The 27556-nt window shown below is 40.0% G+C and overlaps 2 protein-coding genes across 5 annotated transcripts in view; one reads left to right on the forward strand and one right to left on the reverse strand.

Annotated features, from left to right (window-relative positions):
• Window positions 1–21691, forward strand: part of LOC138215792 (uncharacterized) — a 35707-nt gene extending 14016 nt beyond the window's left edge. The window contains exons 7-21 of one of the 4 annotated variants that reach the window (XM_069178184.1): window positions 4163–4312; window positions 4686–5017; window positions 5129–8692; window positions 10332–10850; window positions 12520–12608; window positions 13002–13223; window positions 13581–13760; window positions 14162–14236; window positions 14379–14478; window positions 14996–15127; window positions 16077–16163; window positions 16504–16602; window positions 17248–17289; window positions 18853–18885; window positions 20427–21691. In XM_069178184.1, the coding sequence (XP_069034285.1) occupies window positions 4163–4312; window positions 4686–5017; window positions 5129–8692; window positions 10332–10850; window positions 12520–12608; window positions 13002–13223; window positions 13581–13760; window positions 14162–14236; window positions 14379–14478; window positions 14996–15127; window positions 16077–16163; window positions 16504–16602; window positions 17248–17289; window positions 18853–18885; window positions 20427–20454 (5652 nt within the window). In that variant the 3' untranslated portion in view covers window positions 20455–21691. Of the gene's footprint in view, window positions 1–4162; window positions 4313–4685; window positions 5018–5128; window positions 8693–10331; window positions 10851–12516; window positions 12609–13001; window positions 13224–13580; window positions 13761–14161; window positions 14237–14378; window positions 14479–14995; window positions 15128–16076; window positions 16164–16503; window positions 16603–17247; window positions 17290–18852; window positions 18886–20426 lie in introns of all 4 variants that reach the window. The other 3 variants (XM_069178185.1, XM_069178188.1, XM_069178187.1) reach the window with 3 other exon arrangements.
• LOC138215794 (beta-1,3-galactosyl-O-glycosyl-glycoprotein beta-1,6-N-acetylglucosaminyltransferase-like) lies at window positions 21685–25601 on the reverse strand. Its single transcript, XM_069178189.1, has 4 exons — window positions 25076–25601; window positions 24855–24948; window positions 23793–24197; window positions 21685–23669 (listed from the first exon to the last, which is right to left on the reverse strand). Exons 1-4 carry the CDS (start codon window positions 25381–25383, stop codon window positions 23184–23186), a joined length of 1293 nt encoding a protein of 430 aa, XP_069034290.1. The 5' UTR covers window positions 25384–25601; the 3' UTR covers window positions 21685–23183.
• Between the last annotated feature and the right edge of the window lie 1955 nt (window positions 25602–27556).

The following is a 27556-nucleotide window of genomic DNA, read 5'->3' on the forward strand; positions in this document are numbered from 1 at the left end:
AAGCCCCTACTGTTGTATCCATGTCAAATTATGGGATGGTTCAAATACCCCAATTGTTAGTCATAAAAATGTCTATTTACAGTAGCCTGGGATATGTTAATGCTTCTTTCTAACATAGTGTTAAGTTGTGGATTCTTACACAGTAATACCCTCATGGTATAAACACATTTGCAGGATTCAAAGATACATAGGCCTATGATCTGAAATTGTTTGGCTGCAACACACATTACACTGTGCATTTCATGTACAAAGGTATTGCAATTATTTACACACGTTTGTAACACTGCTGCTCGCAGTATCTTTCACTGATGTTTCTTCCTCGTCATCTTTTATAAAGAAGGAAGAATCTTCTGATTCTTTCTCTTCCCCCATTTTCATTCTCCCCCTGTGGCTTCCTCAGGCTTTGAGGGCAAACAAATAAACAAAACAAAACATTTATAGACTCATCTTGGCCCCAAAATCCCCACACTTAGAGCTGGGTGAATGAAGCATGCGGAGAAGGCCCATATGAGATAGACAGAAAGACAATTGGGTTTCTTTCTCTGCAAACTTTCATACCACCCTCCCCCTTTTCCCTCTATCTCTCCAAAAACTTCACAAGCAGTAATACGTGAGTGTGTGCGTGTGTGGGGGGGAGGGGGATTGTGTGTGTGTGTGTGTGTGTGTGTGTGTGTGTGTGTGTGTGTGTGTGTGTGTGCACAAAAGCGATTGGCTGTTGGTATGCGAACACGTGTGTGTGTGTGTGTGTGTGTGTGTGTGTGTGTGTGTGTGTGTGTGTGTGTGTGTGTGTGTGGCAAGTGGTATATGTTGCACATGTGTGCACGCATTTGCATGTGTGTGTTTGAGCAGGGTGGTGTCAGCTCGCTCCTTGCCACCCCATTTACTGTAGCTGTACCGCTGTGATCACAGACAGATGTATAAATCAAACCTCGCTTGATGGATTCATCAGGGTGGCGAAACGATCGCCTGAGAAGAACTCGCAACTCTCTTAGCATTCTGTGTTCTGACAGAAAGGGTATGCAAAGAGCCTAAATGGATGAACGCTTGATTAATTCTTTGCCGGAGATGTTGGCGACAGCAGGAAATGTGTTTTTGCTTTGACTGTGTTTGCACGGGAATTTACGCACGCGGGGCGTGAGTTATGAGGCCAGAGTTTTGTACCTAAGGCTATTGTGCATAATGACGGCAGGTTGGGAGAACTGCAAGCAGCCGCTAAAGACTTGCTACCTGTGGAGCAAAGACAACCAATGAGCGAGGGAGTGTGTGTGTGTGTGTAGGGTCGGGTGTGTATTGGGGCCTAGTGTGGGAGGAAGATGAAGCTGCAAACTGTGTTAGAGCAAGATATGAAGAGGCAAAGTGTGACATAAAAATAGGGAAGCAGGTGAGGGAGAGAAAAAAAGAAAGAAAATTTGGGTAAAAGAAACATAAAAAGTTAATGCCACAGGAAAAACAAAATAACGGCACAATGCACTACATTCTACAAAAGGGATGTACTGTATACTCCCTTTTGCACAACAATGCTGTCACATGTATGACATATGATCCTAAACTTGGGTTCAACCTGCTTTTGAACATTCATAATATTGGTTACGTACCCGTACTTGGTTATTTGCAACAGCAAATGAATAGAATAGTTGTTTTTAAATTTATTATAAAAGCTGAAGTTAAAATGCAGAAGTCAAAACTCCAGCGACACTTACAGTATGTGGAACAACTTTATTACTTTACTTTAATAAGGAATAAAGGTTTTCCATATACTGCAAGTGTCTGCTGGAGTTTTGATCTCTATAGATTATTTTTCCCTCTTTGTGCACCATGACAGAGGGTGAAGCTGCACCAGAAACATATTCTTTTTTCCAGGAAATGCTGCAGAAATTCTCTTGAACTACTTCTATCCATGGTCATCACATTATGAAAAGTTAACGCAGACCCTTCTTCGCTATAAAAATGAGCATAAATCGGGTTTGAGGAATTCTTTCAATTAAGACTTTTTTTTTTTTTTTTGCTGTTGTCACAATCATCACATTACCACACTTCCAGAAGAACAAAGTTCTTTGATCTAAACACATAACTCAAAAAGGTCAGATAACCTACAGCATGTTGACACTATCAAACATCAGCCTCACTGCCGATTAATATCAGTTCAACCCAGTTTCTGGTCTTAACCACTTCTTACTTTTTACATACTCATCATTTCTACACGACTTGCTCGTTCAGAACTAAACGTTTTCTGACTGATACTAATTGCCAATAATACTATTTTTTTATATTTGCTTGAGCTCATCTGCAATTCGAATGAGGAAACAGACACAGTAAAGCTTTTCCAAGGTAATGTTTAAAAATAATTGCATAATTATAATATTACAAAACGTTTGACAATCTTTTTAGTATAATACAAATGTTATTTGTAATTATTGTATAACGAATATAGCTTCCAGTGAGTGACAGCTCTCTGCAAAACTTCAAAGTTATTAAAACAGTAAGTTAAGTGTTTAAAGTAAAAGTCTTTATTATCTCTCAGCTGCCCAGAAGCTCAACAATTGAGAAGCAGATTCCTGTATCTGGATCCTGAGGTTCCTGGAGACAGTTAGCAAGTGGATTTTATATCCAACATGTTGATAATTTATAAGAAAAGGCAATCTGTGTATCTGGGGGTGGCAGAGGGAGAATGAGGAGGGGCAGGCGATATGAGTAGTAATTTACTCAGTTAAGAGCCAAATGGTAGACAGACTGTGGCCCTGCGTGTTATCGCAGAGATTTGCACTCGGCTCGTTTTCTCACTATATTTCCCTGCCCGTGTGTGTGTGTGTGTGTGTGTGTGTGTGTGTGTGTGTGTACGCAGTTTTGTGCATATGCACACAGTTGGGTGTGTAGTTTCAGAGTGCCAGCATCTTTTGAACATTTCCGTGTATATTGCACTGTAAATGAAGAAGACTTTATTGCTTTACTAGATCTCACGTGTGTACATACTGGTACATGTTTGTTCATAAACTGAGATTACAGTCGATGACTGTAGGTGGATTTAAGTGTGTATCTGCAAGTGTTAGAGTTACATGTGCTTTTACTTGTGCTTTTGAACTCATGTGAGTGAATATGTGTGTTTTAACGAATCTTTGGAGGCTTCATTGAACTCATCAGGATATCAGTGTTGAGAAATGGCGGTGTCAGTGAAGTGACAGTTGTGTGTGTGTGTGAGAGGATTGATGGGCCTGAGTCTGACAGCAGCCATATTGTGGAGAGAGAGAAGGATGGAGGGATGGAGGGAGGAACAAGGGGAGGAGTATTGCAGCCCCCTCATCCTCACAGGTTAATATTGACTCAGCCTGGGCAGAAACAGTGCCTGAAGCGCTCATCAATCACTTTCAGTGGACAAATGCGCTCACACATACACTCATGCTCAAACAGTGAGGAGGACCAAACACATCCTAATAACACTGCACAGAGGAAGAAAAAACAAGCACATGTCCAAACATAGGACTATTTGGACAGGTCAGACAACAAGAAAAGAAAAGTGTTTTACAGGAAGGCCATACACACACATGAATATCAAACTTTATATATTAGTTTTACTCTAAATGCCTCTTTTGTTTAAAAGTTCTACTTAAACAAGCACAACAACAATTTTGAGAACTTCACAAAACAAACAGTTGTACAAAAAAACCTCAATTAATCAAGCAAATATGTTTCCAAAAGTATCACTTTGCACACTTTCTGCATAACCCTGCGTAGCAAATTATAGTTGCCATAACATTGTTGTTGTTAATCATTTCAGAGAGAACGAAAAAACAAGTTCCCTTGACAAACAAAACAATTAATTAATGCAACTTTCCATCCATCAATCATTGTGTGTGTCACTGAATTACCATAATCTGTGCATGGTAGCTGTTTTAAGAGCAAACAGTTAATTTCCAAACAATAAATCACAAAGTGTCTCTATACCCCTCTGTGCGCTTTGACAGCTTTGTCTCTCATTGCTACAGATGAAGGCTTACTTGAAAGCACTTAAATTTTACGAAATTAAATTAAATCATATGTGCAATAAAAGGCAGGGTCTATAAAACTTTCCCATACTAGCTGTAACCAAAATGTTTGGAAACCTTTATTAGTAATTCTAAGATGACTGTGATCAAATTAAATGTTTGTAATTCTTCTACACTTTCAGGACTGGCATGGTTACTTGGATGGTATGAAATCGTTCAGTCATCGCCATGGTTACGATGGTCTTGTGGTTCTCTTGTCCATCAATGATACAGTTCATCATCCCCGCCAGCAGGTGGCTGTCTACTCCAACAACTCAGACATGTTAAACCAGGTAAATCAGCTGAAAGACCACTAACACAGCCCCATCTACTGAATGCCAAGAATTAAATATACTGTAAGTACTGTCCCAGTTTGCACAGCTTGGTGATAATGATTGGTCTGTTTGAATTAGAGTTTCAGCGGCATGTTTTTTTTCATGGGTTTGTTTCAATTTTAAATGTTTCTGTATCGCAAGGTTTGTTTAGAGAATTGGATTGGGTGCTGCCCTGCAGCAATGATCCTTGGGAGATGATGCTTTGAATCCAGACTGCATGTACTTGTCTATTAGGCAGACATCCTCACTCTTAGAAATATATGATTTAAAAAAAACAAGACAAATCAGACAAGTTAGGTAGGATATTAAAATTAAGTGGCTCTCATTGCAGATCTGCTCTGAGTTGGAGGAGTCTTCCAGCTGGTCTCTTTCTGGTGAACTGGATGCCAGGGAGAATCTCCAGGTCTACCACATTCCTATAAACACCTCCGCATCCTATGGTACTCCTCCCGTGCTGGAGGAAGAGATCCGGGGCATCCTCAAGGACTTTGTCGACCGGAGGAGTTCTGTATTAGCCTGCCACCCCAGCAGTAGGACGTCCTCCACAGAGGGAGTAGCAGGCAGCGTGGAGTTCTCCCAGGGATCATCTGGCATCAATGACATGGATGGTTCTGACATAGAGAGAGCCGACGGAAGCAATGGAGATGTGGTGGCAATAGCAAGGTATAAAATGTATCTCTAAATTTATTTTTGTTTTATGCTCTTCAGTGAACGTCAGAGTTTTGACGGACATTGAGAAAATTAATTGACTGTTTGTTTTATCTCTGCAAATAGGGTGATGGAAGATGGTGAAGAGGACACAGGAGGTATCGGTGCCGGTGGGGAGCTTGTAAGCCCTGACAGTGGTATGACCACCATTCGTAGCAGCCGCTCCTCCAAGGAGAGTTCAGTGTTCCTTAGTGATGACAGTCCAGTCGGTGAGGTTATGGCAGGTGGAGGTCCAGTAGCAGCAGGGCCAGGAGGACTCTTCCTGAGAAACCCCTCTGCCCTGGGCTTGTCATCCCTCTCCCCTCCTGTCCCACCTGAGAGGAGGAAGCACCGCTCTAGCAGAAATAGGAATGATAACTTTGACCTGTTCAGTTTTGACCCACTACATGGCGGCGACCACTGTATGCCAGCAGGAGAGGAATTGGTAAATCCTGGAGAAAGAGGAGATGAAGGCAAAAGGAGAGCAGAGAGCTCCAGCCTATCAGAACTTGAAGAGCTAAGCATGGTAGATTTATCTGCTACCAACTCAATGGGAGGGCTTGAAAGTAGAGATTCCTCCATTGACCACCAAGGTAAAATCCATGGGAATGAGATGATTGACTCTGTGGTTCCTCCAACCCCAGTCAACAGTCTGGTAGGTAGCCGCCCTCCCAGTAGCTGTGGGGTCAGGTTTTTCCCGGAAGATGTAGTTGAAAGGATCAATGGCTTACAGCACAAAGACAGCGTATCTTCATCCTTGTCAGAGACCTGGGATGAACTTGGTTTTGACACCCAAGGAACATTTTCCTTAAACAATAATAATGCCTGGAACAGGCCCAAAGACTCTGAGAGCCCGCAGAATCTTGTGGAAGAAGTTAGAGGCAAAGACTCAGTCGGTGACATGACAGACAGAGAAAGCAGTAAGGAGATCTTGAAGTCAGAGAATGCCCACCAGAAGGGAAAGAGTCTTGAGCCTCAGCTTAGTTTGATCACTGAGCAGACTCAGTCATATGACAACTGGAACACAGATTCTGTACTTAAGGAACAGTGGGGCCCCATTACTTTGGCTGATCTTCAGTTGACACCACCAGAAGATGAGGTAACTGGAAAATGCAAAGCTGGTATCATGGGAGCAAAAGAAAGAATGGCCTCTTCGTCAAGAAAGGAAACAATCCTGAACACTTTAACGCCAGACACATCTAAAGAAGAAGACGAAGGGGCCCAAGCAAAAAAAGGAAACCAACAGATGGAGCTCTTAGACTTCTGGACGTACTCAGCTCAGAAGGGATTTCTTAAATCTGATACCGGAACCACCATGTCTTACCATGAATCACTTGATATGTGGAATATGACAATCCGGGATGACAGTCTCTCACCTCTCACAACCCCTGTCAACTTGTCTGAAAACTCAAGTTCTTTCGGTGGGATGAATCCCAATTTTAAGAGTGGTCCATCTGTGGAAAGCCCAATGGGATACGCTGATGGTGGAATGCAAATGTGGAACACCACTATACAGGAAGACAGCTCTTCCACAATAACAAGCCCTGAAGGACCTGAAAATGAAAAGTACCTCAGTCACATGGGATCATTGGATGTCAATGATTGTCTCGATATACATGCGAGCAAACAGGCAGAAGAAGAAAGAGCAAGTGAGAAGGAGAGTGGAATGCGTAAAGTACAAAGTCCTGAAGAAGTTGGATGGAGAGGACATGAATACAATGTGAAAATAGTCATAGAGGCCGCGGAGGGTGAAGAAACAGGGGACGATGACATGCAGAGTGTTCAGAGGCAACAGTCCACCCTGCAGAACTCGACATCTAAACAAACAAAAGACAAAACTTCCACTTACCAAGGCACTGACAGGTGGGATTTACCTGTCAGTGGCATGGTGACCTCCACCTCCGAATATGACAATGTAGGAGCTGGTGCGTGGAGCCTGACATCCTCCCCTGACGTCTATGGTAGCCCTGTTGTAGACATGATACAGTTAGAAGGGCAGTCTAGCCCGTTTATAGCTGTGACCAAACCAATTCAGAGGCACAATGAATATCAGAAGTCTGATCCTGTGAGAGAACAGCCAGCCAACCAAGTGTTCCTATTTGAGGGAACAAGTGAGTTGGGTCACATGACCAGTAGTCAGGGAAGTTCAGTTGACAGAAGCAGAAAAGGGTCGGAGGAGGTCGACTGGACAGAGCGACCCAGTAGTCATTCCCCATTTGTTCTGGTGGAATACTCCACCACCACTCAGCAAATTTCAGAGAGTCCCGAGGGAGCCGCTGAAACTCTAGTTCAAACGGACCAATCATTATCACCAAACTATGCAAAATGGGACAGTCCATTTTCAAAGAAACACGATGGCTCAGAATCAACTTCAGCATCACATGATCAAGCAATCAAAATGACCCACAATGAAGATGAGTTTGCTATTGAAAGCCCAGAAGGGGAAAACACAGAGAGCAATGGAAATGTGGCGGGCAAAATAACAGAAGCTATATCTCTGAGCTCCAGCCCTGGGGGGGTGAGAGACGTGCTGAATAGCCCTGACAGCCTTCATGCAGGGAGTCAAGATAAACTTGGTTCCAGTTCTGATTCATTCTCAGGCCTAGAAATGGAATATATCATTGTGTCTGGCACAGTGAAAGAAACCAAGAGAGAGTGTCATGATATGCCAAAACAGGGTGACAGGCAATCAAAAGGAACAAGAAAGTCCATGGAGACATTTAGCATGCTGTCCTATGCTGCTAAAGTACTGCAAACTCAGGCCCAAAGTGCACATCGAGATCATCAGGAGAACACACTGCAAAGCAACCAAAACCAGATCAGAGGTCTTGACGGTGCAACTAGTGCAGATACAGAGGTGCCAGAAATGATCAGTCCCAGTCAATCAAAAAATAACTCTGAAGCTTTTCATCAGTCAGATTCAAGACAAACTGTTTGCAGTCAATCACAGGTAGAAGAGGGAAACTATGACAATGAATCAAGAGTTGGGGCCAGAAGTGTGTCTCCGTCATTAAGATATCCATCAGATCATTTCCTGAAAACCAGAGAGGAAGTTTATGTCCATTCACAGATCTCGATGGAAGATTCAGATGAGGGTGGACAGTCACCATCTGCACCTCTATCTTGTCCCACTTCCTTGGGCGACTTTCAAGCCTGGGGGGGCAAGTTAGTGAGGCAGGACACATCTCAAACCACATCCGAACAACAATCCCCTGTTTTCACCAACAGTTCGGTCTCTCACACGAGCTCTCTGATTGGCACCCCAATAAGTGAACTGTGTATTTCTGCTGACAAAGGACTTGGATTACCATTTTCTGGAGATTTAATGGAAGAGGAGAATGACGAGGAGGAGCCAGAGGAGGAAACTGAAATAAGGCAGACAAGCCTTCCAAAATGGACCTCAGAAGTACAAAGTAAGAGGGAAGACCGACAACAGTTGGAATCTTCTGACTTGCTGAGTTTTACTGAGGACCTGATTGGAGGTTCTTCATTTCAAGAAACAGATTTTCAAACACAGCCAAAGAGGAATGCATTTCTAAAGGACACAGTGGATTACTATAATGGACAACATCTAAAGACAGATGATTGGTCTATTCAACAACAGACTGCTGACCACGAAGCTTCCCAAGATAGTTATTCACCTGTTTTAAGGTAAGCAACACACCGGAATTAAAATGCTTATGCCCTTTGCCCCAATATGGTGGAAGTGGAGGGAGTTTAACCTCCACATCAGGAAGATGTAGAGATATCTCTACAGCATTGCTGGTTTTGTTCATGTTTCCTGCATTCAGGCACCTAACAACCAGTGAATGAACATGCACACGTGTGCCTGTCCTGCTCACACTCACGCACACGCACACACACACACACACACACGCACACACACACACACACACACACACACACACACACACACACCGATACACACCGACCACCCCTCCCCTCACTTCCCCTTAGTTCTACAATAGATTTTTGAGTCTTTTGACAATCTTTTCACAATGAAGTCTGTCCGATGAATATTCGAATCACTGAACAGACTATAAAAATTAAGCTAGAAGGCCCTCCTGAGGAATAGAGTGTGGAGATCCGTGTGTCTATTTGTGTGTGCATGTTGGATGGATGAGTGCCTGACTGACAGAAAGGATGAGAGAATAAATGAATCTGCCTGTATATAATATATGTGCGAGTATATGCGAAAAGAAACACACCGCATGTGTATGTAGGTGTATTTCATGTGTTCAGCAGCAAGGTTTGATCTGCTGCTGTGTGTGTGTGTGTGTGTGTGTGTGTGTGTGTGTGTGTGTGTGTGTGTGTGTGTGTGTGTGTGTGTTTATAAATCTGTTTACGCCTCATTAAATATGCATTACCTGCCTCATTACAGCAGGATCCCCGACACAGCTGATGGAAACAGCTCCCCTAGCTCTCTTACAAGGTGTTGGTATGAGTGTATGTATGCAACTCTGTGTGGGAGTGTGTGCATAGGTAATAGCCAGTGCAACAGAGAATAAAAACTGTCTTTGTAGCTTCAACTTTACATTAGCAAATAGTGCAGATGTCTTCTATGTCTGTGTTAGCCTCTGTGTAATTGTTTTTAATACACTGTATGTGAAGCAGACTCTGGGTACTATTGCAGACAAGGATGGAATAGGGTTTTATATGAGATAGTGTCCCTCGATGTTTAGCTGTGAGGCAAAAATCAGATTTTATTTTTGGATTTAAATATTTCTGAAAGTGTCCAGTGATAATTCAGTATTACTAAAAAAAAACACAGTCTCCTTGAGGTCTAACACGTGTGTTTTTAAATTTGCATTTCATTCCTAAAAAAACAACAAAAACCATGCATTATAGATGGTATGTAAAAGTAGAACTAGCTTTGGGGCTGAAAAATGAGGCCAATGTAGAAGTGCTTTAAACTGCACTATCACAGTGGTGCCATCAGAGGTGGGCTTCAAAATTACTCTGGCTCTACAGACTCCCATTCAACTTCTCTAATGAAATACAAAGTCAGTACGTTTTTTCTACAAGTCATTACGGTCTCATTCACTAAAGTCACTCCTCCTTATTAGTTTTCTGACAGTCCATCTGAAAATAATCCTGTTATTAATTGGGTATTAGGCCTCAAAAAGCAGCAGGTTTAGCTGCGTGTCTGTTAATTGTGTGTTTAATGTATAGATTAAAGTTGTACCCAAAAATGTTGCGTAGATGATATGGGTATCACTGTACTTCATGTGTATTGAATTTTTTCTGAATTTTTCCTTCTCTTTGTACTGATCCCTTATTCCCATAAAAGATACCAGGAAGTGACCTCACAACTGTCATCCCAGCCAACCAATGAAAAGGCTGCATACCAGTGGACAGGACGTCAGAACACAACTCAGGGTCAAACCCACTATGGGTACAACTACCACCACATTGACCAAAGAACTGCAAACCAGTGCACCTACTCAGCCTGTGCAGATACCAAATCCAGCAGTCAGCAAAACACCACAGACGTGTATGCTGAGTTTACAACTGATGCCGCACCTATACAGTACAGAGCTGAGCAGACGGAGAGCTACTTTGAAGCTGGAGTTGATGCCCAGTACAGCCTGGATGATGCAGGTTTCAAGTGTCAGTACACAGCTGAAAGCCAGTACATAGGTGACTCCAGGTCTATGTGCACGTCTGAACTCCAGTACTCTCAGTATGAGTCAGACCACACTCATTATCAGTTTGACCGGCAGCCATGCTACCAGTCAGATGCCCACCCTGAGTCAGAAGATCATGCACGGTATGTGCCGGAGGGATATGTTCATTTTCTCCTGTCAAGGTGAGCTTCCACTCATGTAGACTCAATTTTTACCTTCAGTAAGTTCAACGGCTTCAGCACTGTGTAACACACTGCTCTCTGGGATCTAATAATATCTAATACTGGTATCAACTAAAAGTCCATCCCCTTTGTAAACTAGCCTTGGCGAGTCGGTATATCATATCAATCATATCAGATAAAAGTTTTTTTTTTACTGGTCTGTGTAAAACGTTGAAACATTACTAAAGTGGTTTTCTGTCCATCCTAAATGAGAGAAAGTGGTAGACCAACAGTGGATCTGCATAGGTTTTCCAAAGGGTAAGATGCAATACTGTCTTTGACCACAAGGAGGCACTACGTATCAATTTAAAACCATGATCTAACCTTTAGCAGTCTTACTTAAAAAAAAATAAATAAATAAAAAATAAAAAAAAATTTTGTTAAGAAAGCAGCCGAAGGTTGTCAAATCAAGCCTAAATTAGCACGTTTAAAAATATTTAATTTATAATTTCATCACTATACAGAAACTGATAACCACAGCAAAAGGGTTGATGGATCAGTGGAGTTGAGGTCCTGTTTATCATGTTATGTTCAAGTCTCTTACAACAATAGTCACATACCCATACATTCACTTAAACAAATTTTTCTTGCTCTAATAATTTCTCCTGTCCATACTGGCTACTTAGGTTAGGTTAGGTTAGGTTAGGTAGTTAAAGATAACTTCCTAACAAAACATCCAGTGAATGAGATGGAAAAAAAAAAAAAAAATGTTCCATGTGAAACAATCCTCTCGAATCTAAAGGCATATGTCTTAAAAGACAGGGAATGTGTCAAAGTATGGCTTCGCCAAAATCAAATTTCTACAGAATGTCCAAAATAAAAGTATTTTTCTGCTGTCAGTATTCAGTTGGTGTGAATTTGCAAACATGTACGCTGTACTTCCTGTATGTGCATTTGTGCGCGTGTTCAGCTTTTTTAATTGTTCCTGTTAGCAGTTGTGTTGTGGCACTTGTTTTGCCCCACTTTGTAATTCTGATGACCCCCTCTTTGGGATACACGACTCCTCCCCTGTTTTTTTTACTCTGCGTGTGCGTGTGTGTGTGTGTGTGTGTGTGTGTACACGTGTTTGTCTGCGCACATACACTGCAGACCTTTCCATAATCAAGTGGTCATGTGACTTGATTGTGGAAAGAGTGGTACAGTCCTCATGTTGGAGGAAGACAGGTTGAGAGGAAGGTGGGTGACCTAAGATAGATTTAAAAAGTACAAAAAAATATTTGCGTGTCTTTGTCTCAATAATTATGTGTGCTGGTCTCTCTGTACTGTTCCCCTCTATTGTTAGCGGGCCTTATGCTAATCAGAGTCTGTTAGAGGGGCTGTGGATGGGGGGAGGTAGCAACACTGCTCAGTATTGTTTCCTCAGCCCACACGTGCACCCTGGGAATGAAGCAGCGAGTCCGTTTCTCTCCCATCTGTTTTGTCGCTACTCCAATCTTTTATGTCAAATGAACAGATTTTAAACTCTTCTCCATTCAGTGTCATGGGAACAGTTAGGTTCTTTTACTTTGTAGATGATTGTGTTTGGCTTGTTTGCCCCAATACTGTGTGTAGTTGTGCCTCTGGTGGCAGTGGTTATAGCAACGATAATTTACGTTGTGGCTCATTACTGTATTGCTGTGCCTCCAAGCAGACAGTCCCAACAGGGAGCTGGTGCAGTAGGGGTGACGATGAAGACGGCCTCCAGTGAGGAAGCTGCAGATGAGCTGGATAATAGAGAAGGTAAAAAAAAAAACTAACAGACAATGTTCTTTTTTTTTTTTTTTAAAGTCTTTTGGAGTTTTTCTTCGTCTTACCTAAAGTGTAAAAGGTTTGAGGTCTTAAAGATAAAATTGAAAGATGGCTATTAATGATTATTGTTTTGTGGAGCTTTCAAACACTGTTGTTAAAGACATATTTTAGCTGTCTGAAGGAATATTGTTTTAAGAGGATTACTTGGATGTACTGACAGATTATTAATACAAATGTAACTGTACTCTCACTTTTGGAAATTTGTCTTCTGTTGTTAAAAAAAAAAATTGTGAGGCGTTCAAATGATAGTTCCTAGCAATATTTTGGAAAGAAGCAAAACAAAATAGAAAACTTAAGACAATTAAACTTACTCTATCTGAACAGACCCTCCCTCTTCAGTGGATACATCAGGCGGGTCTAATCAAAGGAGGAAGTTGTCAGCTCCACCAATGAACGTGTCACTGGATCGCAGTGAGGGGTCTCTTCTCTCAGAAGATGCCCTGGATACAGAGGATGAGGCATTGGATACTGGGGATGAACTAGATGTCAACATAGATGAGCTGGACACACCTGATGAGGCCGACTCCTTGGAGTTCAACAGACATGGTGAGATTCGTCTACAAATAATTCTACATGCACACGGGAGACAACGGACAGACACGTGAACACACATTTATTATTTATTATAAACAATAAAAGAAGACAAATCATTACAAATTACAGGCATACTGCACAATTCAGAAAGAATAGGCTACAGTATGCAGTCACATGCAATATGTGCTAGTTGCAGCGTACATTGTTTACACACATTTCACCATCAGTCAACAGAGTTGTACAAGAAAAAGAAAATCAGAACAGTGCTGGTCTTTCTGCACCAAACCACTGTCAAATCTCTCCCATATTTATTGTATAATTATGTTATGTCATCTTGTAAAATGTTCACATCATGTTTTTCACAAACAGAGGACTCAGAAGATTCTAATCTGGGTGCAGGAGCACCATCAAGTGATCCAATCGCAGACCACACAGCAGCTGAGGAGAGCAGTGACAGCAGGCTGTGGAGGAGCGTGGTGATTGGAGAGCAGGAGCATCGCATTGATATGAAGTGCATTGAGCCATACAAAAGAGTCATTTCTCATGGAGGTATGTAAACATAAAGGCTTCCAATCAGTTTGTCCTATATGTTTCTTAGTTTAGGATGATTTGAAATCTGCTTATGTCCGCTCTTCAATTCCCCCCATCGAGTTTTGTCTTGCTTTGTTTGGTAGAATCGTGCATTTACTTGATTATTTTATGCTTTGAACACTTTTTTACTCCGAGGAAAGAACTTGAATTAGTGGGTCAATATATTTTTAGAAAAATTGGACGAGAAGAATGCGTGGGTTCTCTCCGGGTACTACGGCTTCGTCCCACCGTCCAAAAACATGCATCTCAGGTTAATTAGTGATTCTACAAATTGCTGTTAGGTGTGAATGAGAGCGTGAATGGGCTTTGTTTGTCTGTCTCTATGTGTTGGCCCTGTGATGGACTGGTGACCTGTCCAGGGTGTACCCTGCCTTCGCCCAAAGTGAGCTGGGATAGGCTCCAGCCCCCCCATGACCCTGTTCAGGATAAAGCGGGTACAGAGGAATCCTTTGCAAATTTAAGAAAAAGCGTTTGAGAAAACAGTTTCATACAGATGAGAGCACAGGTTTGTGCATTTGCACTGCCAGAGACACCCAGTGTGACTGTTGTCTTTGTGTCTGTGTTTTGTGTTTTCAGGTTATTATGCTGAACAGAATGCCATTATCGTGTTTGCAGCATGTTTCCTTCCAGACAGCGACTGTGACAATTACAACTACGTAATGGAAAACCTTTTTCTGTAGGTAAAGCTTCACTACAAGCCCATGTGCAACAAAATACCTCGACACCAGAACATTACAACATCATCTCATTTCAAAACTATGGGGATTAAGTTGCTGTAGTGGCAGTCCCCACTCTTTTAGGGAGGCTTTCCTCAAGATATTGGAGCCTGATTGGAGCCTCGTTGAAGATTTGTGCACACTAAACTTGGAAAGGAATTTCCTTATGGAACTGGCTTCCTGCACAAGGATAATGTCATGTTAAAGTATTAAGGGGAATTTCCTAAACTGTTGAAAGCAAGCTTTGGGAGCACTGTTTGGTATAAAATATCATGATATTCTGTATCTGTAGTCCAAACTATATAAAATAGTCTGAGACCAGAACTACACGAATAAATGTGTACGGTACTTTAAATGTGAAATTCTGTATATTATAGCTTTGAATTAACAAGAAAATTGGTTTCACTTTTTGTTGCAGTCCCTATGTATGCATAAATGCCAGTCTAACAGTGTTTTCAATTGTCTCTGTATTTGTAGGTATGTAATAAGTACCTTGGAATTAATGGTGGCAGAAGATTACATGATTGTTTACCTGAATGGTGCCACTCCTCGCAGGAGGATGCCTGGATTTACTTGGATGAAAAGGTGCTACCAAATGATAGACAGAAGGTAATATTTACACAAACAAATTCACAGCGAACTTAATGCATAATATTGTAATGTTGAACATTCTCCCACAGTTTTGTTCTCTGACGACAGATTTGATTATCACATACATTACATGTGTTAATGACATTATTATGCTATTCTTCGGAAAGTCTAAAGCACACCATAAGGAAGAATTTCAAAAACATTTGTTTCCTCAAAATAAAGAGGAATCCAAAGCATCCTTGAATAGAAAAGTGGCAATTAAATCAGCAGCACCTACCATTTAAGTTAGTTAAACTAGTGTACTACCTCAATGCTGTTGTGGTGCCCATCAGGCACGATTGTATGTGTGTAACAGAAAACAAATGTAAACGTAAAGATCAGTTTATACAATACAATTTATGCAATGACATTTTTTTTCCAGTTAAGGTTGCATGGTGAAATAGTATTCGATTCTAATGACCAATGATATTTGATGATGTTACAGTAATAGGTGACATCTAAGTCATATGAGAGCCTGTGGCATGTTAATGATACGTAACCAAGAAAAATTCAAACATAAGCTGCCACTTTACACAACTTGACAAAGACTTGGATATTATGTACAGTATAAACTCAGTGATTCTTTAGGTTAGTTTTATCATTTATGTGTGACTTCCTTTCTTGTGGTTAATATTCATAATATTTTTGAATATCCCTCATTAGTTATTGGGATTGTTACAGTGAGTACTACTTCTTTTTTTTTTTTTCCAATCAATGACTTGTTGATTATATTTATTGAGTTGCTTTTTAATGTGATCCAAAAATAAAGATGAGTGATGAGGCCATTTACTCTTTACCAAACAATAATTTAATCAGGATGCCAAGTATTGTCAATAAGTAATTATTATTAAAAAGTTAGTAAGTTATTGTTATCACTGAAAATCTACTACTCTTTAACACCACCTCTGCCTCTCCTCTTGTCCCACAGACTGAAGAAAAACCTAAAGATGTTCATCATCGTTCATCCTTCCTGGTTCATACGGACTTTGCTGGGAATCACCAGACCCTTCATAAGGTCTCATTATTGTCATTTACATGGAGAAAACAAAAAATAGAACACTATTAACTATTTTATATTGATAAATACAGTATATCTCGGCTCCCAAAACATACTGGGCAGAATTAAAAAACAAAGCATCATAAAGCATTTCACTCTCCCCATCCTTTGGCATATATTGAGATCTGTTAGCATATTGAAATACGACAGCTCTGTGGCTCTAACTATTTTCAAAAGGATTATTTAATCACACTGGATATCCATGAGCCAATTTACCCCACCACAGTGATGTAATCAGCTCACTTAAATAGACATTACTGAAACAAACCTTTATGACTTCTTTGTTTTTTTTCTGCAGCTCCAAGTTCAGCAGTAAGATCAAGTATGTGAATAGTCTGCGGGAGCTTGGACAAATTATCCCAATGGAGTACGTCCACATTCCACCCAGCATCGTCAAGTGAGTCACACTTTATCAATGTTCAATGTATGAATCTGCACTTTACTTTTGTTGGCCACACAAGGAGAAAACAGCAATATCTTGCTCTGTGGCATATTCCCCTTGTGTAAACAACTTGCAGGTGGTCATTAGATTTTTTGTTTGTTTGTTTTTGTTTTTTTTATATATATATTAACAATGTTGCCACGAGTTACCTCACCCTCTTTCCTCAATATGATTTTGTAAAATGTTGCGACACCTTTTCAATTTAAAATGGAAATTACTACTTGTTTGTCATGTCTGTAGAAGCTGAGACAAACCGTCAAGTCTTTTGTTTGTAGCAACTGTGTAGGCTAAAATAACATAAGTATGTACAGTATACTTAGTATACTCAGTATAAGGTACTGTATATCATTAAGCTGCAAACATGGTTAATGCTTTATTTGAGTCTGTACCTTTAGATATTTTTGTGTGCTTTGTCTTGACTTTCTTAGGTCTTAAATGCCAGTCAATTTAATTTCTATTTAACCTCATCACATAATGTATACTTTTTAGCAAATCCCATCCAGAAATACACACTGACTTTCCTTAGAAATGGAGAACAAACAGTGCAAACTTGTATTCCAAATGCCTGAATTAGGCATGTTTCTCTCACTCTGCTCCAAGGTATGACGAGGAGAGGGGTATACACAAATTTGCATGCGTGAGGTAAATCACTTAACCTGCCTGTATTGACCCGTTGGTTGTGTAAAAGTTTCCCTGAAAATCCTTCAACGCTACAATGAATTTCCTCATGCTCGAACTAACCTTTGACTGACCTTTGGCTGTCTTCTTTTTCAAAGTGAATTGAGGCAGATATTGATTTTCTTTTTTTTCTCTCTTAGCCTGTGATGTGGCTTTCCCTGTAAATTGGTTTATTTGACCTCTCATCTGTGACATTATCAGAGGAAATGCAATGAACATACAGCATATACACTCTGATAGCTTGTACTTACTACCAGATATACACTGTCAAGCCCAAAGCAAGGCAGGTCTGATGTTGTGAGGAATTTATGCAATGCATAGAGGAATAAACAGGAGAACACTGGTTTCTTTGTCAATGCGAAAGGTTGCAAAGGTTTCAGAATTTTGGTGGAGTGTACAAACCAGCAGCATAGACTGGGCTTTCTCATGATTGGCAGCAAAATGTTCCTGCAGTGTAGAAAATATTTGGGACAGTATTGTAACTGCAGCTGACGGACTAACTAACTAATAGCTTCAAGTTAGCTACAACTATTAGCACAAGGGAATTTTTGCGAAGAGCACCACCCTTTAACCACAAACACTATGACAAAATCATTATGGTAGTGGTGTACAGTACACTGTTGTGTGTGGCTTCAAACCAGATTGCTACAACAACATCAACAAAAATTAAATCCTACACGTATTGGCATTAAGGTATTTTTGAAGTTGGTTAAGGTTGGGGAAGGGCAAAAAGAAAGCAACATTGACCTCTGGTACAAGATAATGTAAACTATGGACTTTGATGTCAAAGTTACACACTTTGACCACAAAACTGTCTACCTTGATTTTCTTCTTGGGATACTTTTTACAATACTTTAACAGCATCACACTACTTTGCTACTGAGAGGACAGTCGTGTACACAGCCACTGCTCACGCGTCAGGAAAATGTAAACATTGGAACAATGAACTATGTTGATTTTCTGGTGAAAACCAACACAATAGCATGTAGGATATCATACATGACATTTTATGTGTGGTTACTTTCTGTTCAGCTGAATAAATGGGTTATCCCGTTTTATAGAGTCTGTTTGCAGCTCATGGGCTCCCTAAAACCCACTCTTGAGGATACTTTGGTGGAAATAGAGAGGGGATGAAACCCTGATTTGACGCTGTCCGTTATCCAAGGGGCCATGTCTTGTTCCATTGTGTCCTTATGCCGAATGCCACAGAGCATGTGTGGAGTCTGACCAGACCTAGCACTTATAAAAGTCTGAACTGTCTAAAAAGTCTTTAAATGTTTAATGTTGACTTTTATTGAGGAAAATTATTGCACCTCATTCATTGCAGTTCATTCCTTTAACCTTGAACACTCACCTCAGAGCACCAACGCTTGTTTTGCTTTCCCTCTATTTGTCCTTCTGTGTCAGTGTTGATATAGGTGACTAATCCCCAATACTTGCATGTGCACTGGCACTAGTCGCCCCATCACTTGCTAACCTCCCTCAGTAACATTTGTTTTCTGCCTTTCAATCCCAATGCTAAACCAGACTGGATACAGAATTGCAGGACACAGCAGCTAAGTAAGTGGTAAGCCAATGTTCTCTGTCAGTGAGAGTATGTAACCGAGACAAAAAACATAAAACGAGGAAGTGACTCAACTGAAAAGCATTTCAACACTGCAGAGCTAAAGAAAGAATTAACATGTCACTTCACATGTCTTACCGTAGGATAACTTTGGCCAGTGGTGATGATGTGTTGAAACTCCGCATAAACTGTGTATTTCTAACAGAATAATTAACCTGACTCACCTAAAATCATCTCTGGTCAACTAACTAGTAACTAAAGACAAGGACACATAGAGACACTTATTTGATAAAGAACAATAGGAAATCACATCATATTTACTTCATATTTTGTACTGCTTTGATATAGAAAGAATGTAAGTTTTGATATTTTTTGTGAATATTTTTAGCTAATTTTGCTGCAGCATAACATTAAACTACTTGCCTCTAAAGTCTCACTGAATTCGTCAGGCTGGTAAGACTGCCTCACAGAGGGGTTTCCAAATATTCTGATGCTCTGACTGACGATGTTATCCATGACTTACAAGAACTGATTTATTAAGTAAATGTTTGTCCGGTGTTTAAGGTAAGTGTGTGTCGTGGAAATTGTGTATTTTCGTGTGAGAAATGAACAAATAAACAATAATACAATTAACTATCTTTTGTCAATTTAATAAAACAAGATCATATAAGAATATAAAAGAATCACAGTCAATCTATTTCAGCTGAGAGGACAGGCTCATGCACTCAGTGTGCAAGGTGAGTCTTACAAAACTTACAGATACAGCCACACATTTACAGGAAACATCTCGTCAAAACACAAGGACATCTTCCACCATGAGATTGGAATGTTTCCCTCTTCAATGGACATAACTGAGCAAGCTATCTCAGTTGGAGGTCAGCGGGAAAGTTACAGAGAATAATAATAGCACGTAGGTCATTACATTTATAAAGTCATGATTAATTTTGCTCCGACAGTGTGCAATATTACACAGTCATGGTGTCTGCTCCGTTTTATAAATGACAAATTAAAGGAAATTGACAAAGACAGTAGAATGAATAGATATATGAACAACCTGATCCACAGCAAACTCATCAATCTCTTAAGTTTTATTATTTGGGGAGTAAACCATCTTTCACAATGCTCCACTGAATCTACTTCATAAATAGCCTGGTAGCCACTGAATAAATGTAGATTTTGCAGTGTTGTTGTTAACAGAAAAACCTAATGTGTAGTTAAACTATGAATTATGCTCATTGTTAGTCAAGGTACTCGTGTCTTCTTTTAATTACCATCATAGAAATATGTGTATCTGCAGCTGGGACAGCTTTAGCGCAGCTATGCCCTTTATGACTATAATTTACCTTAATATTTGACCACTGTTTGATTTTCTTACACACAATGTACAGTAGTTTATACATATATATATATATATATATATATATATATATTATTATTATTATTTTATTTTTTGCTTTACACGTTTAATTGTAATGCGTCAATGAGAAAGATGTATAATGGTTATTTTGTTTTCCTTCCTATCTCCTCTCTCGTTCAGAGTCGACAAGGGGAACGCAGCTGTTTGACAAGATACTTGGCTGCCGTCGATCTTCTCCCTGCATTATGCTGTACTCTACCACAGCATGTCTGAATATACAAGCGAGCCCACAGCATGATGCGTACGGCACATAGTTGTTACACCAACAACTAGCAGTGGGTCGAAAAGGAAGATGCTGCTGTATAAAACATCTGGCAACGGCTTGATTATTCAGGAAAGGTCAAATCTGAAGGTACTGAATATACAGTAAAACTATATTCGCAGTGCACAGACTGTCACTGTGATAAAGGGAAGATGCTTTATATTGTATTTCAGTACTTAACACAGCACTTGATTATGCTCCCCATTTTGTTTTCTGTTACTTTCCCTTTTATTTGAACCAGGCTTTAATTCGTATGTAACTCAATTTAGAGATATTAGTTAATGTCTTTAGAGGTGTTCCTTACAGGCTTTGTTACATTCATGTATTAACAACATTCATGTATTAATAATTAACCCATGGAAATCCTAACTGTGGATTTTCTAAAGCCATAGTGAGGCTCACTTATAACAAAATACATGCAAACAGAAGTTGTATTACATCCCATTTGCTTGCAAATACTATGTGTGTTGGACAAATAGGGGTCTTGTAGCTGTGTCAACACACTGTAATGTTAAGTGATTAGCTGTACTTTTAGGTAATCAGAGTTTACAGAAATATTATCCACACATAAAAAAACGTTATACTGTGCAAGCCTTTACCACCCTTACTGACATGAAACAGAATGGCCACAATGGTTTTTGAATAGTTTACAACGGTGTAAGCGGCTCCTGTCACAGTGGGGTTTCACAGTGTGTCGCCGTCTCGTTCAGCACCTCATTCAATCATTAAAAAGCTATCACCGGTTCTGTTGACACAATGCATCACTGTGAAAATATTGAGACATATAAGGAAGCAAAAAAAAACAGTTTTCAGTAGCTTCTGTAATGCATGCTCTCAGTTTTTAGATTGAGATCTAACTACACACCCAAACTAACAGTCTATGGGTTTGTGTGTGCGACAGAGATAGAAAGATTGTTGGGAAGTGATAAAGAAATATGGTATGTTCACATTGATGATTAGAGAAGTACAAAGTACAAAGTGGCCACTGTGCACGTTGGAGCATGTCTTCCGTTTTTTTCTTTTTCTTATATTTGTACATGGTGGCTTGCACGTTAGTCATTTGTTGTAAAATATGTAGAATTATTTACTTCATTAAAGATGTGTTCCTCCCAAACTGTCATAATATTGAATCACAGTGAATTAATTCATCCTTTTTGACACAGATCAGTGAAAAACACTGTTTAATATGAAAGTGAATACAAATCAATCACATGTAAAAGCACAGTACCAACTGCTCAAAGTCGTTTTGCAGTAACAATGGAGTTGTTATTCTTTAAATGCTTTATGATAGGTGTACACCACTTTTGGGAAAAATGCCACAGCGCGTGGTGCTCTGCAGGTGTTTCAGTGCTTGTATGGTCAAAGAAGAAGGCGCTTCACTGTAGTCCAATACCAAAAAGCAGGGGATGTCATATGTAGGCTCCAAACAATCAACCCCTAATTATGCTTTTAAAAAAAAAAAAAAAAAAAGACGCCACTAAGTTGTATGCATAGATCTATGGTTACCTGACAAAATCATAGATGCAGACTGTAGATTGAATGGTTACATGACTAGAACATGAAGATAAATCAGACCTCTTACCAAATTCTCTTCAAAGTTTGAAGCCATAGCTGCAGGCCCCCCAATTTGTCTGAGAGCTGTAGTCGCCCCTGAGAAAGCAGTGTTAGTCTCACGGGATCGTGTGTTGGCTTTTGAGATTTAAGTCTTTAGGTACCACCCTCCGTGTCAGTGATACTGCTGCAACAAAAATCTCTGCAGCCAGATGGCTCCGTTGCCACACTATCTCGTTAGAAATAACATCACTGTTAGTTGTTGTACTGCTCTTAAAGCTGCTTCTCTTCTCCCGACACCGGAGGACGAGCAGCCATGTGTCTGTTTGACACCTATTAATCAATTCTGCAGCCCCAGACCTGATCTCAGAAATGCTCCCTTCACAAATGCTTATGTGTATGGTGGCGCCTCCTCCAAAGATCCTCTCAGAGGTTTGATTACAAATTGGTTACGCCATAATCTCCCAGCATGGTACCCTCCTATCTGAATCTTTAACTTCACATTTTCTGGCCAAGCTGCAAACTCACGGCTCTTGGAAAAGCCTGTTAATTGTCTTGAGTAAGAACAGCAACTATATACTGATAGCCGGAAAGCCTTTAGGGTTGTTGCCAATTTTGGCACATTATGGAAAAACAGGCAGTTCCTGACATCTACTGGCAAACCTGTTCGCCCACGACGAACGGTGATGACAACCATGCCAATCGCAACCTGTTCCCCAATCCCAGCTGTGATCCACCCCACCACTGTGAGGACGGTTATGATAATTCTAAAGTTTGATTTTAGATTTGCTTGCTCAGACAATAATCAGCATAAAACCCACTCAGGCTCCTGGTCCTACTCGCAAGTGATAATATAAGACAAGGACAACTTATTTTCATGAATTGCATGTGCATTTTTCTTCTCCCTTTAGCTTGTTTTATTACCCTGCAAATATACAGAATTTAAATATACCTTTTTTTTTTTTTTTTATCAGTAACAGATAATTGAAATGGGTTGTGAAGCTAGCCAAGCTCTAATAAAGTTAAAGGAGCAATATTTTGTTGGTTGTCAGAAAAGCCTCCACTTAATGTAACTCAGACAGCGCCGTTTTTCTCAGATATTTCTCCAAGCAGTAGACAGTGATGGGATCTGTGTCCATATCAAACTTATTGGCAAAAAGGTGATGCTGCTCAAGCATCCATTGCAGGTCTCCAACACCATACACACATATTTGCCTGACATGGTTACCTTGACACTCTGGGTACGCTGCCTCCAGGGAACCCTGTGACCCCTCATGCAAGTTCCACTTCACCAGCCGTGCCACTGCGTTCATATCCGTCATGTCATGTTTCGGGTTGGGCCACTTTGAGCCAGGAACACCGGGGATTCGTTGAATGGTTGCCCAGATGAACTCATCAGGACTGTAGGTGTCTTTGGCCCACTTTAACAGCGCCTGTATTCGTCTGTCTTCCAACACACTGCGGATGTAACCTCGGTTAACCACAATGTAGGCATTTCCTGACAGAATGGGCACGTTGAAGGGAGGTGGCTCCTTTGCATTTCCTGTCCTCTGAGACATTTGAAATAGTGAATTAATTTGATGGTGATGGTCATTTAGGTCAGTTTAAAAAAAAATTTACGATACCGAAGTTACTGAATTAACACATATTGTGAAAATCTGCAAAAGAAGTACCTGGATTTTCCCATTAACTATTTGGTGAACAATTGTCACCCTCCATTTCTTTTCATTAGGCATTTTTTCTGACTCCAAGCTGTTGCCACCCTTCAATGAACGCAACATCCTTACAATCTCCAAGTTGGTTTTCAGAGGGAAATCCTGGCCACAAAGGTTGATGAAGTATTTCCATTTTGTCTTGGCATGATAGAGATCAGCCATACAGTTGAGGTCAGCCTGGACGCGTGGCCACCCAGAATAGACCACATTCACAGCCTGGCTGACCATGAAGACATTTGGGAAACAGGAAGCAATGGCCCTGATAGCTGCAAAGACTGAGGCCTCTGATTTTATGTCCACATGGATACAATAAATATTTTGAGGTGTATAGATAGCTCGCAGTAGTCGCTCAAAGTTCTGCACCTAAAAATGAAAAAAAAGGAATTCAAGTCTGCACCAGTCTCTGGTTCTTATCGTGCGTTCAGGCAGATGGAAATTAGGAAAGTTTCCATTTCATAGTTCATAGTAAGTGCTGAGTTGACGACAGTAAAAAAGGCAGCATATTCACCCCCAGGAAATGTGCTTTATTTCTACTGTCAGACTACAGAAAACTGACAAACAAGCTCTTCATCATCCATATAAACCAAATCGGGGATGTATTGGAGCACAGGAGGTCAAAACCTTTTGTACACTAAATTTCTACACATTTCATTGTACTGCTGTTTTTCGAAATTAATATTTAACACATATTTAACAAACTGGGTCGGCCAGGCTAACTAAGTCACCTGATTTGTAACAAATGTCTTGGAACTCTCAAAAACCGCCCGACAGGTGTATTATCCCACTCTGAGCTTTTAACTTTCCCACTTTCCAGTTGCTTGTGAACGCACCATTTTGCTCATTGTTCAAAGTTTTTTTGGGGTTTTTTTTTTTTTTTTTTAGAAGTATTGAAAGGGACACTCCAACAACAAGCAGCAGAGCCCAAGATGTCCCTATGGTCTTTCTTACAGAGCTGTTTTCACAGACTTGGAATTGTTGACGTTTACTGGAATTTCAATTCAGTTTTTAAAATTTGCTTACCTTGTGATGTACAACCATAGAGTAAGCCAAAGGAAAGTCCTCTTCCTCCTTGCTTAATGGAAATGTAAAGTAGTTCCTGCTTAATTTGAATTTCCTGGAAGTAAACAATTTTGAACAAACACTGTTTGTTAAATTCAATTATTAGTGTTAAATTCAGTACTGTTAAATTTTTGCTTAGAGTTATACTTCATTACTGAAACCTGTAATTTAAAGCAACGCACCTGCAGTCTTGGGTTGCATCAATATAATACTCATCAGGGATCTGAGCCCTCTTTCGGAAGTCTTTAGTGATGGTCAGTAATTTGGCCTGCTTCAGTGCCTCCCTCTCTCCCTGGAGGATTGCTGAACAGTTGCACACTTTCTCTGGTCCGCAGTCAACATCTGTATAATCCAACTGGCTGTATCTGAGGATGTCAGGAAGACCCCGTCCTGTTTTCACTTGTCTGAGCTGGGAAAGCATCCATAGTGATCCCAGTACAACCGTGAGCTTCAGTAACAGTAGCAGCCAACCTCGTTTTAATTGCTGCATTGTTTAAAAAAGAGGATCTAAAAACTATGATGATTTTACAGTGTTGGTGTGGAGGTGGGGCATGGTTGGGCTCAGCTGCAGGAGGGACTGATTGGGGAAGTGATTCAGGGAATGGTGCCTGAAAGAGGCTTAATTCGCCCAGCTCAATCGAATTGCTGATTATCCCTCTATTCCTCCTCAAAAACCAAGTAGCAGGACACCAGAGGGCTCACATTCCTGGAGAGACTGAGCAGCAGGCTGGCTGCAGACCTGACGTGTGCTCAGATGCTCGGCAGGAGAGCACACAGTCATGGATATTGTTTGTGTTTGAATAAACACGTCAGAAACTGTAGTTTGGCTGGTTGTTGTTCGTTCGTGCTGAAAGAACCCACGGCGAGATGGTTGTCACAGTTAGTTAGTCCAGCTGCATGTTTATATTTCTTTATATTTATACATGCTCTACTGGGGTGTTTTATTAATAATTTAGCTTGATTTCTATCTCAAATTTAAACTAAAAATGCCTGACAAAACATTTGTCCTCTGGTACCAGTAGGTGATTAAAAAATTTTGCCACATTTTGGGATGTACTCCACATCTGAAATGATGTGTCTGTCGTGATGTATAACATTGTGTAGACAAGTTCCTCTCATTATGAAGCCAGGCTGATTAGTCCATATGTTACTGCACCTGCAAACAAGATAAGAGAAGTGATATGAAGACATTCATTCTTTCGCCAATTTTTTTCCAAAATTCTAAATTGAACATAAAGTAAAGTTCATGTTTCCATGTATATAATGTTGACATAATATATTAATGCTTTTAATTAATGATAACTGAATTAATGATAACTGAAATGCAATCACAAATAATACCAATAACAATGCATATTTTAAATAAGAAGTTTAAATTTAATAAAGGTTAAATATCAACTGTTTAACGGTATTAATCATAACTGTATGTTTCTGTCTGTTGCCTATAAAAACATTTTAAATCTTCTTTCATTTTTTTACATTTCTTTTGTTTCAGGAATAAGGATGCAACATTGCCCCTGGAAATCAATTCAGAAAAGTAATAATATAAAATCCTAATTCTGCCAACCACGGCATTTGTTATATTCCAAATGTCCACGCATTATCAATATCTGCAGTGATCAAATTATCATGCTGGCAACTTGGACTAAAACCAATGCCTCAAGATGAGGCTGTAATATCCAAAATACTTCAAAATACTGAAACTGAATATATATTGTCTGTCAACTGAATAACCTACCAAGAAACTATGAAAAAACATGTTGATAGTTGATGTATGGTTGAGAGTTCAGGCAGTTCGTAAAGCCTTCTTAAAATTTGAACCACTGAAAAGGTTTAAATGAGGCCGCCTGGGTTTGTTCATCTGGGTACGATATATTTAACTCCTCAGTGGTGATGAAAAGGCCCCTCTAAGCATACTTACCTTTCTTATATAGGCTGCAAATTTTTTATTTATTTATTTATTTATTTTTTGTCTCATTCACTGTAGAGTAAACGCTTCTGTCCACACACAATAGAAATTTGAAACCAGAAGACGTGGGTCAGTAAAGAACAGTATTTGTTACTGTTAGGAAAAATAGTAACTCATTGTCAGTGTGTAAATTAAGTTACTGTTATGTGTGAAAAGTTTCCATTAGTCTATGTAGATAACTGTAGTTGAAAGGTCACTACTACATAAACAAATCACGAGTTCCTCTCTTGCAACAAAGGAACTGGCTTATCTAGTTTAGCACACACATTGATTAAAAGCAAACATACTCATATAGGGTGCAAAGAGCATTGAACCCCTATGCACTCACGGTACACAACATGTGACCTTATCTATAGTAATGTAATCACGTGATGTTTTGTAACCACATACATACAATAAAAGGAGCAAAGAGGGAAGTCTGATTCAGAGTTGGCTGATGCCAGGTGAAGAGCTTACAACTCTAAGACCCTGCACGGACTTCCCTTGCTGCAAGTAAAACTCAGATATGGTGCCGAGCCTTGTGTTTGTCTGACTGTGGGTTTGATTCTTATGCTATCAGCGCTATGTTACGGTTCTGAACCTAACAGTTACTATATTTTGTGATTTGCCGTTTTTCTCTGTAAGAGAAACACTATCGTTTTCAGGTTTTCACAAAGTTTTCTCTTCATGTTTCATGTTCAGTCAAAAGTAAAGT

Source organism: Embiotoca jacksoni, unplaced genomic scaffold, assembly GCF_022577435.1.
Source record: "Embiotoca jacksoni isolate LCO1_2020_lvr unplaced genomic scaffold, fEmbJac1.0.p SCAF_8, whole genome shotgun sequence".
In the NCBI taxonomy this organism is placed as follows: Eukaryota; Metazoa; Chordata; class Actinopteri; family Embiotocidae; genus Embiotoca; species Embiotoca jacksoni.